Source organism: Podarcis cretensis (genome assembly GCF_951804945.1).
Source record: "Podarcis cretensis genome assembly, chromosome: 2".
Lineage (NCBI taxonomy): Eukaryota > Metazoa > Chordata > Lepidosauria > Squamata > Lacertidae > Podarcis > Podarcis cretensis.
The window spans coordinates 31,107,968-31,125,327 of record NC_137171.1 but is presented as its reverse complement, the minus strand read 5'-3'; the positions used below and the strand labels follow the sequence as shown (position 1 = coordinate 31,125,327).

General features: G+C 45.9%; 2 protein-coding genes across 5 annotated transcripts in view; one reads left to right on the top strand and one right to left on the bottom strand.

Moving 5' to 3' along the window:
• Positions 1–17,360, top strand: part of LOC307210012 (autocrine proliferation repressor protein A-like) — a 229,564-nt gene that overhangs the window by 97,973 nt on the left and 114,231 nt on the right. The gene's annotated exons all lie outside the window — the stretch shown is intronic.
• The window catches only part of CYTH1 (cytohesin 1), a 63,983-nt gene continuing 56,155 nt past the window's right edge, over positions 9,533–17,360 (bottom strand). For 2 of the 4 annotated variants that reach the window (XM_079965518.1, XM_079965519.1), the window contains exons 10-13: positions 14,701–14,779; positions 13,290–13,361; positions 12,155–12,309; positions 9,533–11,345 (exon numbers count right to left, since the gene is read on the bottom strand). In XM_079965518.1, coding sequence (XP_079821644.1) covers positions 11,267–11,345; positions 12,155–12,309; positions 13,290–13,361; positions 14,701–14,779 — 385 coding nt within the window. In that variant the 3' untranslated portion in view covers positions 9,533–11,266. The remainder of the gene's footprint in view (positions 11,346–12,154; positions 12,310–13,289; positions 13,362–14,700; positions 14,780–17,360) is intronic. The other 2 variants (XM_079965517.1, XM_079965516.1) reach the window with 1 other exon arrangement.

The following is a 17,360-nucleotide window of genomic DNA, read 5'->3' as shown; positions in this document are numbered from 1 at the left end:
TTTTCCCAAAGATGTTCTGCAAGGCAGTGGAGGTTTAGGGTCAGACTGTTCCTTCTCCTAGGTGGGCTACCTTCCCAGGTTGATGAGCCCCATCTGCCCCTCACTTCCGCCTTTAGCACTTGCAGAAACTGCCTTCTTCACCATTGGACCCCCTGTTGGTCTCATCCACTCAATCCACCACAGCCTGTCTTCGCCTGCCAGGGAAATCCCTAACTCACTGAGGGTTTGAGACCAATCTGATACCCTCATCTGGTTTAGCTGGACTGTCTGAGCCGTTCCCAGGATGTGGTGGCTGTTGCATGCTGATAGTTTCTAAGAGCCACAGGGGACCAAAGGTGGACAAACTACCCCAGAAGGAGCATGACCCCACCAGAGGCACTACCTTCTGAGTTGGCAATGGTTAAGATTATAGTACTTTCAAAACAGTTCCTCCTGTTTGCATTATCTGGCTATCTGCTTTTCCTAGTGCCCCTGTACCTGACTAGCTCTGCCCCTCCCAATCATCTTTTGCCTAGCAAGATGTTCCCCTCCTCTCTTTCCCCTCAGGTGGAGACCAAACCCATTACAAAAGGGCATTTGCTTCTGCATTGCTTCAGGCAGTGGCAGGAATGCAAAAGGGAAGGGACAGGGTGATGTTTGCCAGCATGTGCCACCTTTTTCTCCCTCCACTTCAATCTAGCCTGAACCCATCCTTTAGGTATAGCAGAGCACGTGTCGGCTTCAATTTGACCATGTGCTGGGAGGATGCTTTGGCCACTGAAGAACAACTGGCACATTTCCATCTGCATAAGGGCTGCCCGGACCATGTGGTTCAGTGCCTTCCATGCTCAGTGACCTTTATAAGTACAGGTATTTGTGCTGATATTCTTTTTCAAGAAGCATGAATTACTTTCATAGCCTTTGCAGAACTGATACTAATGACTTAAGTACTTTTACTTTACTTTGTCTCTGAAGTTGTGTAGCTCTTTTGAGGCAAATCCCAAACTAGTCAATCACCTACCATGTGAATACCCTTGAATCTTTTCCATGTCTGGATCTTGACAAATTCTCTTCTTCTAATACACTCTGATGAGGAAAGTGTTTACTTTCTCACGTCAAAATCTAGTGGCAATCTGGAGTTTGTTTGAAAACCATGCTTTATAACAACATCTAAATTTCTTTTTTTTTTAAAGTAATTTTTATTGGGTTTTCACATTTTAAAAACACACACAAATGAAAACAAAAACAAAACATGTATAATTTCATAACCTTACTTTCTTAACCCCACTCCCTGACTTCCCCCCACCCCACCTTCATACATCCCAAATCCAATAATTAGCTCAGCAGGTTCTTATCTCTCTTCTTTAACATATTATTGTTATTTTTAAAGTTAATTCTTATTACTTTTTTCTTATTCTAATTCTTATTACTATTTTACTTGTCCAATTTTCTTATAAATATTAAGTCCTTTTCTAAGGTCGACCCAAATTCCCTTCCACGAATTTCCCCCTTTTTATATTGAATGTAGATCATGATAGCCAAACACAAAAGTCATAAAAGTTTTAAAATTCTGTTCTCCCCTCCCTCCCTACCCCGGTTTCTGTCCCTTCCCAAATAAATGTCCACAAAACAGTTCTTAGCCTGGATTCCTCACATCAGAGGCCCTCAAATCTCTGTCAGTCTCTCTCTGCCGGTTTTGTTGGTAGCCCTCTGTTGGTCCTCAGTTCTCGAAGGAGCTCTGGCACAGTCTCATCGAATTTTCTTCCATCCAAAATACTTGGTAACAGCTGCTGCAACAAGCCAACTGATCTCCCATACTCAAAGAGGAAGCCCCAATCATATTTCTTGTTTCTTTTAAGTTCCAGTATTCCAAGTGTTCCATGGGCTTCCTCTTTCCACTTTCGCATCTTTCGCAGATTGGTAATCCCAAGATCTTCTTTATGTTCTAGCAGTGTAGGCTTCAGATTGATACTCTCCTGTAGTTTCTTATCTCCTTCTTCCCTCTCCTCCAGTTCCAAAAAAGTCTCCTCTGGTTCAGCTGCAGATTTTGTTTCAGTCAGATCCTTTATGCATTCAGCAGGGTTGCTTGTTTTAGAGTTCAAGGTTATAAGTTGTTTGTTCATAGCCATGCTTTGCTCTTGCAGTATTCCCACGAGAAGAAACATTCTTTCTATCTCTGCCTGTAATTTTCCATCTGTAGCCATTGTAATGTTTCAAAGTTTCCCCTAGGGGGATTTTAGTTACTTAATAGTCCTTTCCCAACAATCTGTTACTTTGTTATTTGTAACTACTTTGTTCCCAAGCACTTTAATTCAAATATAGCAAATTTAGTCCAGAGAGATGTTAAACAATAAAATTTTTTAACTTTAACTGCCCATTTGACAGCTCCTTTGACAGCTGTCAAACTCCTTGTTCCTTTTCCTCCAGCTCACACACAGGGGCACTCCCGGGTCGGGGGGGGGTTTAGACAAAAGCTTCTAAAGTTCAACTCTTACTCTCCAGCACAAATCTTCTTCTGTCAAATTCGTGGAATTAATGTCTTTTAACTCGTACCAAAAAAAAAGATCTCTCCACCTTAGTTCTCCGATCCTTGCTTTAAATCTTTTGTAAATAGAGGGGGTGCGGACTTCCCTTTAGCACATCCCCCGGTCGTACCGAATTTAAAGGTAAAAATTTTAAAATCCAAATTCCATTCTACTCACGGGTTATTTCAAGTCCAAATTTCAGGGGAAAAAGTCAGCGCTCTCCGGCCATGGCTCGCGGCTTCGCTCCACTGCAGTAGCGGTCTACTCACAGCACCACGCCACTCTCCGTACCCTCTCCGTAGCCTTTAAAAAGGCTCTTCATGGCTCGGGGGGCGCTTGAGGTGCCCACCGAGTCACCAAGTCCGCAGGCTTCCGCGCCTGCGGTTTCTAAGGGTCCCCGCGTTGCCGTCGCGATGAGACCCGTCTGCAGCGGAGCTGATTCCCTCCGGAGCTCGGAGGGAATCCGCCATTAGCCAATCGCGCTAACCCGGAAGTCTCATAACAACATCTAAATTTCATGGTCCGTGAAGAAGTGGACATTGCTTTCACAAAAGTAGTTTAATACTAGAATTAAAATACAGAAGCCAAATCGTGAAGCTACCTTAGAGAGAAACTGGGAGCTGCCGTAACCTGTTCCCCATCTTCCTACATTTGGAGCCCCAGGCTCTTCCCTGTTCAAACAATCCCAGCATGCACCTTATCAGGATGTCTGTTTCTGCGCTCTCTTAAATGTTGTGTTGCTTGTGCCTCTCTGGTGACTCATCAAATTGTAATTGTTGGTTCTGAGAGCAATGAGTTCAAAGATGTGTGTAGATCAAAAAAGTGCAGAGCTTTTTAATATATGTGGAATTTTTAAACATTCATATTAAAAAGCTCTGATTTACACACACCTTTGAGCTAAATTGCTCTCAGCGCTGATGATTATTTGAGAATTCTGTGCTTTGGAAACTCCCTAGGCAGAAAATATGTCCTACTTTTATTACAAAGCTGTGCCTTTTCAAACTTAATTATTTAAATATCCTTCAAATGCATTATTTTCCTTTGCTTTAATGCTATGCACAGAGAACAATGTACTAGCATATACCCTCAAGCACTTGCCCTGTAAGACAACATTACTTGTTGATTTACCAAATTAAAAATATGAATCTCGCTTTTGACACACCGACCACCATCTTCCAATAACAGAGCTAAGTAAGCAAGTGCCTTGGCTTTCCAAACAGGCATTATTTTTAAAGGCCCTCAAGCCAGTGGTTCTATAAATTGTATTGTTTTCCCCTTCCTCTCCCAAGAAGAATATTTTTATCTCACTTTTAGTATACTATTGATCCTTGTTCTGTCCAGCAGTCACTCAGCGTGCAGAACTGAACACTTTGCCATGCCTGGGTGACAGCTAGTGGGAGAGACTTTTGCATAACTGACCTTGAGATGATATCTGGGGCCATCTGAGCCGAGGAGACACAATCTCCAGCCTGTCTCTCTGCTCAGGTCTGAGTAAGCCAGCAAAGGGAGCATTTGCTCTTTCTGCCCTGCTGCGGGCCTTTATTTTTCAGTGCAATGGAGGCTTCGGCTTGGTCCACAGTGCTGTTGGCAATGTCTGTGGGCAGCCTTTTGCAGCTGAATCGACCCCTCACATTTTAAATTTATTTTATACCCCTTCACATATGTCTTGCAGTTTCTTTCTGCATCAGCTCTGTGAACTTTGAGGATATTGGGGGGGGGGGAATTGTGTGGGTTTGCTTCCCCCACAGCTTTTTTCTGCTCCCATAGCCCACCCAGTGCTGGGAGTGACCAGAGCCCCTTTAAACGGGGCCACTTGTGTAAGATATGTTCATGTTGTTGCCATCTAGTGGTTCCCAAAGGCAAAAGTATTTCCTTGAGGAAAATATTGGCCCTGAGCATGCAGGAGGCCTCTGTTCTGGGGAGTGGTCCTAATGTGGATAACTGGCTAAAGGTTGTATAACAGAAACCAAGTAGGGCAACCAGTTACTGTTCATCTTACAGGTGTAGCCCGTATACATTATAAACCAGACATTTATCACCTTTATCTCCTCATGGTTTAGAAGTGTGTGGGTCCTGGTATTTCTGCTTTCTCCCTTTTTTGTCTTGGGGATACAGTGGTATATGGAAGATGGTTTTAAGGACACGATTTTTCTGCACCATCTATTTCTTTCTAGAAAATACCACAGGCATCACCTACTTCTTCACAGATCAAGAGCCCTTCTGTACCAAATGTTATGTTGCTACCACTTTGAGCTCTACAGGGGAGGATTATTTCAGCAATTTTGAGTAATTGAAGGTACTTGTTTTTAAACAAGCAGTTTCCTCAATGATTACTAAGTCACATCTTTCTGTTCCCATTCTCAGGTGAGACTTCAGGTTAATACAGCTGGCCCCTGGTGGGATAGCGGGTCTTATATTATGGTTGCCACTTGAGAAAGTGGTAAGTGGACTGGAGATTTTAGAGCATTCTTGACACTGCGGAGGAAGTCAAAGCTGTTTCTGCACAAGCGGTATGTGTTAATTTTTCTCACACTTGCTACATTTTCCTCCGAGCTGTGCTTCTGTTGTAGAAACACTGGATTGACCCAGCAGTCAGCCTGCAAAATACATTTCTTCCCGCAGGTACCATGCTCATTTGCTGTTAAGATTGCTGTGTGGTCTAACAGTGTCAACCAACCACTGGTTACTTTTTGTGAAGTGAAGAGTAGGGTCAGAGGAGCATATTGATGCTTCTCTGTCATGGATGAGCAGAAGGGCAGATGGAGGACCTAGTCAAGGGAGAAGGAACATCTCTATTCGGCTGTTTTATGTCAAATTGTGTGAGGCAAGAAATTGGGGCTACACATTCACTCTGCACTGCTATCCACAGCAGGGGCATTCTCTAAACCTAAGGCTGCCCCATGAGATGGTTCCTGTTTGCATTTGCAAGATTCCCCCCTGCAAAAGTGCTCCTAAATTTGCAGGCAGTGTTGGGAAGGGCCTGCTTAGGGCATGATGGTGGAGATGGTGCAAGTAGTAGGAATGGAAATCAGCTCTTGGCAACAGGACAGTGCTGCTCAATATGTCTCTATGTGTAGGTTTCCCTCCCAGCTCTACTTCTCCAGATCCATGGCTGGTCCTATTATTGGACAGAATGAGGCAACTGCTTGGGAGGAGGGGAGCCCCACTTCCAATACCATTCCCATTGAGCCTCCCCAACCAGCCCCATCCCCTTGAGCTTGCAAGGGAGTGTCCCGAAAGAAGGTATGGCTGGAACATTCAATAGGAGCATACCATAGTTCAAGATTTTGCTGCAAGTCACACTAGTTCATACTATTAAACCTTCTAGAAATTCATAACCTTGAGTTTAGAAGCAGAGCAAGTTAGCTGTGCACTTCCCTTTGCAGGAAGCAGGACAAACTATCAGAGAGATGGAAAGGCTTCTTTGTGGAGGTAAAACCCCTTGCTCCACTGAGACTATTTCACACACAGCAAAATTGGGGTGCATTGGGCACTGAAAATGTATTACATTCGGGAATTATATTGTTACAGGCCACCCCAATCTCTTGTCAAGCAGTAGCAAGAGATTCCTGGGTTTGTGTTCCTTTGGAATGAGGCACAATAGAGACTAGTGTCTTTAAGAAATACGGTTTATTTTATACATGTTTACAGCTGAAGCCTTCAGTGGTGGAGGTGCTGAACATCACATCCCAAGACTATCTCTCATTGCTCCTCTTGTCAGCAGCTTGGGTCCAAATCAGCCAGTCATGCTTCTCGGTGCAGCCTTTTCCAGCCAGCGCACTTCAGAGCTCCTCCTTCCCAGAAAACCCTGTTCCCCAAACCTCTGTGGTGACATTGCACCCCTGTTTCTCTGGCAATCTCCCCCTCTCAATTCTGCTAAGTAACACACAGCTGGAGGAGGAACTCCACCCCTTTCCATGTCTGACTCTGAATATCTGACCTTTCATCAGGATATTAATGATTCTGCCTTTGTTCTCTGAAGTCAAGGCAGCTTCCTGGGGGATTGGCTTAGAGAGGTGCTTAACAAACCCCACATATATAAATTTTAAAAATTATGGAGAACCTAGCACCGGGAGTGATGTAGATTGGGGGGAAAAACTGTAGTTCACTGGTAGAGCATCAGCTTTGCATGCAGAAGCTCCTAGGTTCAATCACCAGCATCTCCAGGCAGGTTGGAAATGCATGTGAAGTACTTTCAAATCACCATGTAATTTCCAATCTAAGACATTTTCAGGCCTTCCATCAGATATCTGGACAAATTAGGGCAAAACCTGGTGCAGTAAAAGGCATCAAATATTTTTCTTGTTTTCAAACTAGCTCAATCTAATGTCCTTTTGAGGGAGCGGTAATGGAAAATAACATCTTCCTAAAAATAATATAGCATTAAGAGGCGCATAACTGCATAAAGTATTCTGCCATTAGGCACCACTACTGAAAAATGCAATCATTGTTGCTTGGATATCTTCGTGCTGCCCATTTTTCACTCTTTGTAAGACTAATTGCAATTTCTTTTCCAGGTCACCTTCCTGGGCACAATAACTACATATTCACCCCAGAGGTACAGATCCTCCCAGACACATATTTCTGTGCAGACTGCAACGGAGAGGAATGCCATAGGAAGCTGGTTTGAAACCCACAAGGGATACTGTGGCTCCTGCTGCTTAAATCATCCATGATGGAAGAATAAGAGGCACTGAGAAGACCATACTCAGGACCAGGTTGGCAGAGAAAGAACCTTGTGTGGAGAGAGTGTACAGGTCTCGCTGTTAGACAAACTAAATTGGTTTGGTGGTGGGGATATGATGTCACAAGCTGGAGAAGGATGCTAATCAGGAGCCCTGAAAGAGGACTAGATAAGAGTAGAAGTGGAAATGGTAGTGGAGAACAAGTAGGGACTCATTCTACAGTATTTTCAGAAGCAACAGTGATGCCATGGATGTCGGCCTAAAGCATGGCTTAGCTTGGAAGCAAACTCCCAATGTTCTTAAGGGGGCACTGCAAAAGGAGGGGACAAGTTGTTAAGGCACCCTTAAAGTCTTCTCTGGCTAAAATAAATTATCTGGGACAGAGGGTTCCTGGTTTCCTTTGATCTGCATCTCCCCCTGACCCCACAGCATCCACCCTTCCTCCTTACTCCCCTAAAAGCTGAAATAGCAGCATTGGAAGATGCCCTCCCCATACTACAGTGCCAGAAGGCCCAAGCACCACTGCTCTTTCAGTCCTGATGTGGTACTGAGAGCATCTAGAAAGAGCCCTTCCTCCACTTACTGCTACCACTGCCATAAAAGGAAATGAGGAGAATCCTCTTTTCCGCCCATAGAGGCCAGACAGGGACCACATATTAGGCAAGGTGAATCCCCACCCCTTGCTTTGGATATCAGAGAAAGGGGTAGAAGAGCATGAGAAGCATGAGCATTGCTAACATATTCATCCCACCTATGACTTAATCAAACCAGGTTACCCACTACCACCACAGATAGCCCATTGATTCTTATTTACATTTTGTGGGCACTGAAAACCATTTTGCAAGGCTGCTATAAACTCACATTCCTTAAGAAAAACAGCCTAGAGTGTTAAGAGATTATTTAAGGTAAGGTAATTTCTGGAGATAAGCATTCTTTCCCCCCCTACAAACCCAAATGTGATACCTTGGTGCCATCTGCTGGTTGCTGCTCAGGCTGCATGAGTTTGAAAAGTTGAACCAATTTTAGCAAGAGCGGGATCTTTAAAAGAAAAATAGTGGGCCCGAGCAGAATTTTGAAGTTCTTACTAAGAACCCATGCAGGAAATTAGCCAAAGTTCAACCCCACTTGCTCCATTATCAGGAAGAGCTGCGATGGTCAAGAAAGTCTGCATTAGATACACCGCCTCTGTTCTGCTAATGTGTATTTTGAATGCAATTCTCTGACTCAGATTAATTCACTTTTGTAGAATCTGAGACACACTAGAGGTGAACACCCAAGTTTTGCTGGATGTTATTTAGACAAAGCAATTGTTGCCTATTTTTGGAGGTAATCCTGTTATTCTGTAAGTATACAGTGCAACTAAGATTTTAAAGGCTTTATAATAGATAGAAGTCAACTGGCATGTTAACCCCATCTAGGCACATCCCCTGAGACAGCTTTAAAAATCCAGAATCTGATGAAACAAAAACTGCATTTTGCAAAGCCATGCAGGGAAAAGACATAACAGTACCTTAACATTATGCTGGTTTGTGACGAGGTGGGTTCAGTGTAGGCATGTTTACATTTTACCAACAAGTGGGTTGTTCTTGCTATTCCCTAAACATAACATCTTGCAGGTTCCCCAGCTTGTGTAAACTACTGTACTGTGGAGATGCAAACCCAGGGGGACTAGGGGCCCTGCTGTAGCCTGCTGTCTTACCCCAAATCCACCAGGGTCTTCTCTAAGCCCCTCTCAAAAAAACAACACCCTGGGAAGTATCCAGTTAAATAATTGTACCTGTGCAAGGATTTCTGCTAGCACAATGGGACTTCCACTCCCAAACACACAATCCCCAGCTCTGCTTCAGAGGGTTAGGGGATCTTCCAGAACATGTTTAGGGAAAGAAGATTCTGTTGAGCAAGGAGAATTCGTTGCCCTGACTGTTCACCTTAGTGCAAGCTTGAATACAACCCACTGTAACCTCATTTCCTAATGTACGCTTTATAACCTCTTTGCATCTGGCTACTGATAGCAGCTAGCTATCAGTAACCAGTGTCAATGCTGGGAAGCCAGATGAATGCTTTACATTCTGGTCCCTTAACTTAAACCAATCTTACCAGCAGCTTCCCCTGGCAGATAGAGAAAAATTAAAGCTGGGGAGGGAAACCACAATGAAACCCTTCCTCAGTATGGCTACAGAAATGTCCCCAATCTCACAGATCTAAAGAGACTGGCCCAATTTACCAGCCCCAACTGGCAAGCCCCCTGAATCGCTTCATGCAATGCTACTAACCTCAAATAGGAAAACCACATAAATGTAGATCACAGAGACAGAGGCAGCCAAAGAAGGGCATAGAGCCAAGTGTGAGATCAACATTTATTTGCTGCAGTTGCTCTGTGCTAGTTCACAAGGTTGTGGCAACAAAAACCCAACAATGGGGTGGAAAAGGATTCAACACAAAAAACTGTAACCAAACTTTTTGACCAGGAGTAACTTCCACCTTCCTCCCGCAACCCCCTTGCTTCCCGCCCCCCCTTGTGCCACAGCAATTTTTTAGAATTCTGCTATGTTTCACAGAAAACAATCCTCTTATTTAAAAACAAATACAAAATAATCTAAAAGGAGAAGAATCTACACAGAGAGTATGTACATCTCCGATAAATAGATTAATACTGAGCTGGGGAAAACTGGAGCTTTTCCAAGGCGCATAATGAAATCAACAGTCGGGGAAAACCGTCTTCTTACGGCCTACCCCAGCTCAGTGCTCCAGGCATAAGCCATCATATCATACCCCACCCACCCTGAGCTTCCAATGGTTCCCCAGCAACCAATCATCTGCTTGTGCTTCAGAGCCAAGAAGTGCCCCCACTGGTCCAGGACAGCCTTCATCCCAATCCATCCACTCCCTCTACTGAAAAGTGCAACTGTAAGAAGATAGCCTATGTCAAAGAATCCAGAGCCAGCCTGTTTCAACTTCTTTCTTGAGGGTACAGGGAATGGTGCAGGTCTTTTTTCTTCAGCTCTGTCTGCTCCCGATTGCAATGTTAAACAAACAAAAAACAGAGGAAGCTCTGGCTGCAGGGATAATTTTTTTGTGCCCAGTTGTTGGGTGAGATGGTTCCCAGCAGCCACTGGCAAAGGGGTGAAAAGCCTCCCTGTAAAGCATCCATGAGGGTTACACTACCTGCCTACCCACAACCACATGCATGCCGCTAGCTCACAAGAGCACCGCCTTCTCATCTGGGCAAGGTTGCTTGAGTGCGCCCTCTGCTGGCCTCATTCCTGCTTCACATACGAGGCAGCCTAAGTCAGTGCCCTCTAGAACGAGGGCAGGGGAAATCCTGGAGGTGGCAGCCTTGCCATTCATCATGCCAGCTGTTGGGACTGACATTCTTGGTTGCTTATTACTCAACATGGTTAACAAAACTCCTTGCGACAGAGAACCCCGGAAATTAAACATGAAAGAGCATACAGCTCAATTGCTTTGGGGGAAAGAAGCCACTGGGCTTACCTGACCAAAGAACAGGGAGCAACATGGCGATGCAGAGGGCCACAGGGATCTCTCTGCTTCAGTGCTAGAGAGCCATGCCCCCAACCTCTGCTGCAGACTGATCTATGCCTTTGGCAGTTTGTGGTCCATTCCTGATTCAGGGTCTCGGAGAGTATTAGGCCTAAAGCCTGGTACAGCCGACACTTCTCGCTGGCAGCTTGAATAGGTCTGCCTCACCATCGGCACAGGCAAGGAGCAAGTCAGCCACGGTAGCAGAAAAGACCCCAACAATTCTTCTCTTCCTGCCACTTGGGCTACCAGTTTGGCTTCAAGCTGCCCAGCTGAGGGGCTGGCAGGGAGGTGGCATTCTTGCAAATTAAATAAGTCAGTGAGAGCTGGTGGTTGCCATCAACATAGCCTACCCTCCCCCCCTGCAACTCTTCCTGCCCCCAAACCAGAAAAGAATAGCAAAAGCTGAAGCTAGTCCCCCCTCGGGGTCATAATGCAGAGCAGGAGGGTCTGTGTCGTCTCGCTCCTCTTCCTCTCTGCCAGGAGACGGAGAGGCAACAGCTGCCAATGTCACTGCTACTCAACAAAGCCATGTGGCTAATGTCTCTTGGTGGAGGAGACCTTCTTCTTGCGTGCAGCAAGCATCTCGTAGAATGGATCCCGGCTAATTGCAGCTCTGAAGAGAGACAAGTGGGAGGCGGGGGGGGGGGGAGAGAGAGAGAGAGTAAAAAAACCCACAAAGTGTTAAGGGAAATCCCCAACTGATTGGAGATGCCACCCAGCACATAATTATAGGATCAGTCCACCCCCTTAGCTACTGTTTCTGGAAGGAAGCATGATTTAGCTTGAAGAGGGAGCAGGAAGATCAGGGGACTGTACTTCATTAAGGGCTGCCCTATTTCCCCCTCATAACCCACAACCCACTGGCAAATCTCAACCAGGGAGCTATAGAGAGGCCCCATTCTCAGATGCTACATCTCCTCCCCAAAATTCCAGGTGCCCACCTAACCACAGATTTGTGCCCCCACCTCCCTCACAGTGAGGAAATCTGGAGGAATGAGAAATAATTCTTTTCATGGGAGGGGTGTTTACAGCTACTCCACCCTTTGCCCATGTAAGCCTTATAAGAAGCTGCTGCAGGAGAGGGACTGTGAGCTACTTCATGGGAGGCATATTTCTAGGCCTAAGCCTGAAACTGAAGCTCCCTTGTTAATTTTGGCTATTGGATGCTACATTTTTAAGTAATCTTTGTTATATTTATAGCGCTGAAATGTGGGGTTTGTTGGGTTTGTTGTTATGAAATTGTTTTGTAGTATTTGTTTGAAATGCACCCTTTTTTCTTTGTTGTAAGCCACTTTGAGCATTTGTGTGTGTGCAGAAAAGCAACATGCAAATGAATGAATTAACGAACGAATGAATGAATAAATGACACATTGCTCAAGCAAACTACCCAGATCCCTTCACATCATTCCTGCCCCTCCTCACTTGATGCATTTCATCCACTCTTCCTTCTCCTCTGGGGTGGGTGCAGAGATGCGGTACACAGTGTGATTCCCTTCCACCACACGCCCGTCTGCCTCAGTCTTGCAAGCCTTGATCACCTGGTCTTTGTTGTCAGGGATATACAGCTCAAAGCAGTTCTGCAAGAAGAGAAGGATAAACAGAATTGATTTGTGGCCAACACCAGCTCAAAATATTTCTGCATATTCCAGGGATTTCCCAGACATCCTTCAAGAGCAGGAATTACAGGATTTTCGACAGCAAGTAACCAGTTCTCTGGTATGACTTCCTGGCAGCAATACAACACTCTGGGAAGGCAACTCTCACCAAGGGCCTACAATTCCACTAGCCGAGCCAGCATTCCTGGCCCACTGCAGTTATCACCAGAACGACTTGATAAAAATCACTGGCAAGCTGTCTGAGGATCAGACGTAATTATGAATAAGCCTTTTACCCACACATGCAGCCCCATTGCTCCTCAAGAAAGCAAACTAGAAATATCACTGATTAACCACAGTTTCCCCATTTCATCCAAACAAGGAAACTGTGGGTGAAGACTTTTTGGTTGGATTGATCACAAAGCAGAGGAAGGAGCGAACTAGCTATGAACAGGAATGGGGCTTTTTCCTATTTTGGCTATTTAAGCTCTGATAGCATTATCCAAGTGTAGTCACTAACAGCTCAGATGTCACAGGGTCCTTCAACACCTTGGAGACCTCCAAAAGACAGTGCATATCCTGCACTGCAAAAGCACAGAAAATAGTACTCCGTGTGCAGGTTTAACATCACCTTGCAAACATCAACATCCACTTAAACACATCAAGCATTTTGTGCTTAGGGCAGAAAAGATGAGTCAAGTTTCAAAAGCCTGGCTTATCCCTGCACAGGATTTTTCTGTAGCCAGCTGGGTGTCTTTGCATAGCTTTGCCTCTTCCCCCATGGCAGAATCAGAATCGACTCTACAAAAGTAGGCAAGCTTAGTTAATGATTTGCATAATTCAGTTTTTCTTGGTATCATCCTTTTCTTTCTTTTTACAAGCACACAGTATCCGCAGCCTAGTCTCCCCCCAGGTAGGAAGTGGAGAGCACTTCCTACTCTCCAGCACTGGCATTTACTCACAGGCTTCTTGGAATCTTCAACCTCACGGATACTCAAATTCTCCAAGGGAATGATGCCTCGTGGCTCCTTGTCCTGCAAGACAACAATTTGTTAATTCAGACACATCCAGGCTGGTTCATTGTCACAAAATATTACAGGTTCTTCCATCCCAACATTGAACAGGAAGAACACTGCTCTCAGACAGATTCCTCCTTAATGCTCATTTGAAAGGAGTAGCCTACTGTTGCAAACACAACCATGGCATCTGACCGACTTAACTGTTTTATTACGGCATTCACTTTCATGGGTCCACAACAGAATGCGCTGCACCCAATATATACCCTTGAGATGTCTGATTTGGCCACAGTGGCACATGCCTCAGTTGAATCCCGTTTCGATTACTATAACACACTCTACATGGGGCTACCTTTGAAAAGTGTCCAGAAACTTCATCTGACTCAAAGAGCTGCAGCCAGATTGTAGACTGGGGCTGGTTATAGAGAGCCCCTTGTTACAACAGCTCTACTGGCTACCAGTCTGTTTCTAGGCACAATTCAGAGTGCTGGTTATATAACCTATAAAGCGCAATACAGTTTAGGTCCTAGCTATCTGAAAGACCACAATCCCTCATACAAACCTGCCCAGGATCTGAGATCTTTGGGGGAGGCCCTTCTCTCAGTCCTGCCACCCTCACAGGCACCTTTGGGATGTGGGATAGGACCTTGTGGTGGCTGCTCTCGGACTCTGGAACTCCTTCCCTAGAGAAGTTTGACTGGCTCCTTCCTTGCTGTCCTTCCGCCAGCAGCTGAAGACTTTCTTGTTACAACAGGCTTTGGGCAACTGACTTGCTTTTAATCAAAGGGCTGGTGCCATGCTTTTTTCAACATAATTATCTGTACCTTTCTAATAATATATAGTTAGTTTAGATAGTTAAACAAACCTTTATAGTTTTAAAACTAACTGCTTTTTAATAATTAAGAGTTTTTCTTCCTATGTTTTTAGCTGTTCTTATTGTAATGTGTAAGCCACCTTGAATTCTTGTCAGGGGGAAAAGGTGGTAAGTGTGTCTATATGAAATAATTAAAGCCAAGTCTGCAGTACCTCTACACCAGGCTTCCTCAACCTTGGCCCTACAAATCCTTTTGGCCTACAACTCCCATGATCCCAAGCTAGCAGGACCAGTGGTGAGGGATGATGGGAATAGTAGTCTAAAAACATCTGGAAGGCCGAGGTTGAGGAAGCCTGCTCTACACCATTCCCACACCAGTCAGTAAGAGCTCAGCTATGCAGTTGACTCCAGATAACCCATGTCCTGGACTCTTACACGAGCCTAAGACTACATACCATAGTCCATCTTTCAAAACTGCACATTAGCAATCCCGTCATGAGATCATGTCCGTGGACACTTACGAGAGCACCCTGTGCCACTCACCGTGGTGTACTCAAAGTAGTAAAGGCAGTTGTCCGTCAAGATGAACCAGCGCCGTTTCCACGTCTTCACCCGGCCACCTGCGCAGAGAAGAAGCAAGCTTGACAATGCATGCTCAGGCCGAAAGGAGGGTGCTGGGCACAAGAGCAGCTAAGGCAAAGGCAGAGCTAAGAGCCTACAGGCACAAGTAGGCGGTGTAAGAGAGCGAGTGGCGTCAGCAGTGCAAGCAGAGCCAGCCGCACACCACAGCAGCAGCAGCAGCAGCAGCCAGTGGCTACATGGCGAGCATAGCAGCTGAAGGGGGCAGGCGGAAGGCAGAGGTGGTGGTCATCAAGAGAAGTGCCCTGCTGCGTATACTATGGAGCAGACGTGGATCTGCCGACATGCTGGGGAAGGAAGAGGCATCAGTGTCCTGCTAGTGCTGGGATCTACCTACTTGGGCTCTTTATGGACAAAGCTCATAGCTTAGTCAGAGTCTGAGCTCCATGGGATTCTGTTTGCCCTGAGGCTACCCAGGCATCCTGCCTCATAGCCATCTCCAACTAATTTAAAAAGAAAGACACACCAACAGACAACCCATGGCTACACAGTCTTTCTCAGCTATGGGTTCTTGTCCCTGAGACTTGCCTGCCCGGGTACATACAGTTCCAGGCAAGAAGCAGAGCTTAACAACAGCTTCAGGATTAAAAAGGGATGAGTATTGAAACTACAGGAATCAGCTATTCCCTTTCCTGCCCCAGTGTGGCTTTTAAGTTGGGCCTCCAGAGCTCCACCCAAAAGGTGGGGTGTGGGGCGGGGCCTGAAATACAAACATGACCTGAAAGTCTTTTCTGTATAAGCCCATCTCAGAATAAAAGTTCAATGGAATCCCGCTCTGGTGACTTTTAGTCAGGGTGAGGTGAGAGGGAGGGAGGGGGATTGGCTTAGAACTGGAACCCATTCAGAAAGATGCCCCCACCCACCATCCCATCAGTAAACACAGGAGACTCCAGTGGCCCTTCCCAAATTGACGCTGAAACTCAAGTGTGCAGGATCCAAATCCAGGGTCTTGGGAAAAGTTTTTGCACAAGCCATCACCAAAATAATGATAATAAAAAGAATCCATACCAGACAGCTCAGATCCCAAGTACAGGGTCAGAGACCTTGCAACCGCCAGTCAATACAGCGGGGGTCGTTTTGAACACCAAGAGACCCCCAGGACCACCTCCAGCAAAAGCCACCTTGCACCTCACTTGTGAAAACGACAGAATGCTGTAGCTGCAGGCCCTCCTCGCTTGGCCTCCCCAGTCAGAGGCTGCAAACAACAGCATGTCCAAGAGAGGTGGGGAATACAGGGCAGGGAGGCAAAGATGGAAAGATCTCAGTGGTGGAGAGGGCAACAACTTTGGGTATTTTTTGTCAGCATTGGCTGCTCTCTCAAGCCCACGGCAGTGGAGATGAACCAACGAGATTTAAAAGGGGCAGAACACTAGAGACCCCTCCTAAGGAGGCCCTGAGAGCCACAGACCAGCACATACAACAATGAGACCTCATTCAGCAACACAAGAAGGGAAAGAAAAGGGAAAAAAAAGACAAAACAAGCCAACTGCTCCAGATAGTGCCTGCCACAGTCCCCAGGGAACACAGAAAACCCCACCTGTTGGGAGCCCCTGGCATCATGGGGTGGCCCACTGCACCACCACTGCCAACCTTCTCAGAAGAGCCACTGCAGGGATCCTCACTCTCTGGTGGTGGGGCACATGCCTTTTACGAGGAATGCCAGGAATCTTAAGGCCCTTCTCAGCCCCAAACACTGGAGAACTGCTGCCGGTCAAGAGTAGACCAGGGTGAGGAAACAGAGGCCCATGAGATGGGCCTCATGGGACAAGTTTGACAGGTGGACCGGGCTACTGATCCACCCATCACACGATGTCACATGGCAGACAGGCATGGCTTTGCAAGCCTTCATGTCACTCCCCTTCAAACCCTATGTCGGGGGTTTACAATAAGAAGATGGGGTTTCAGAGGCAAGTGCTTTAACACAGTCTTAAGGCTGAAAAGTGCAATTGGAAGCAGCTTCCACCCCCACCCCACCCCTTGAAAGGAGGATCCACTCACTAGAAAGAAAGGTGTGTTTTGCAAGGAAAGCCAGTGGAGGGGGACTTCACCAGCACTCTGCCTTTGCTTGCAAAACACAACTTTCTGCTTGCCTTGACTATACACACCTGTTCCCAGTAGAAGGATTTAGACTCCACTCTTCAGCTGACCAGGATTTGTGGGGAAAGGCCTTGCGGGCTGGGATTAGCCCATGTGCTGGAGATTCCCCACCTTTAGAGTAAACAATACTGGGCTGTATGGACCAATGGTTTGACCTGGTATTAGGCAGGTTGCTACCGTCCTATCGGAAGAGTACACAGTGAAACATCTCTAGGGAGCACTAGACAAAAGATGCTTTTTAGTGTGTGCAAGTTCCAAACAGGTTGTGTTAAGGGTCTGAGGCAAAAACCCAAGTTGGAATTTCATTCACAAAGTTGTTTTCATGCTAGAACAGCATTTGAGGTACAACAGCCTTGTGAACAAAGCGGGGGGCAGGCGGTGTCATTACTCCACACACCCTGTTAAGGAGCCCCCAAGCGAAGCTGCTAATAACCAGCTAGAATTACCCAAAGTATTTTTCCCTCAGG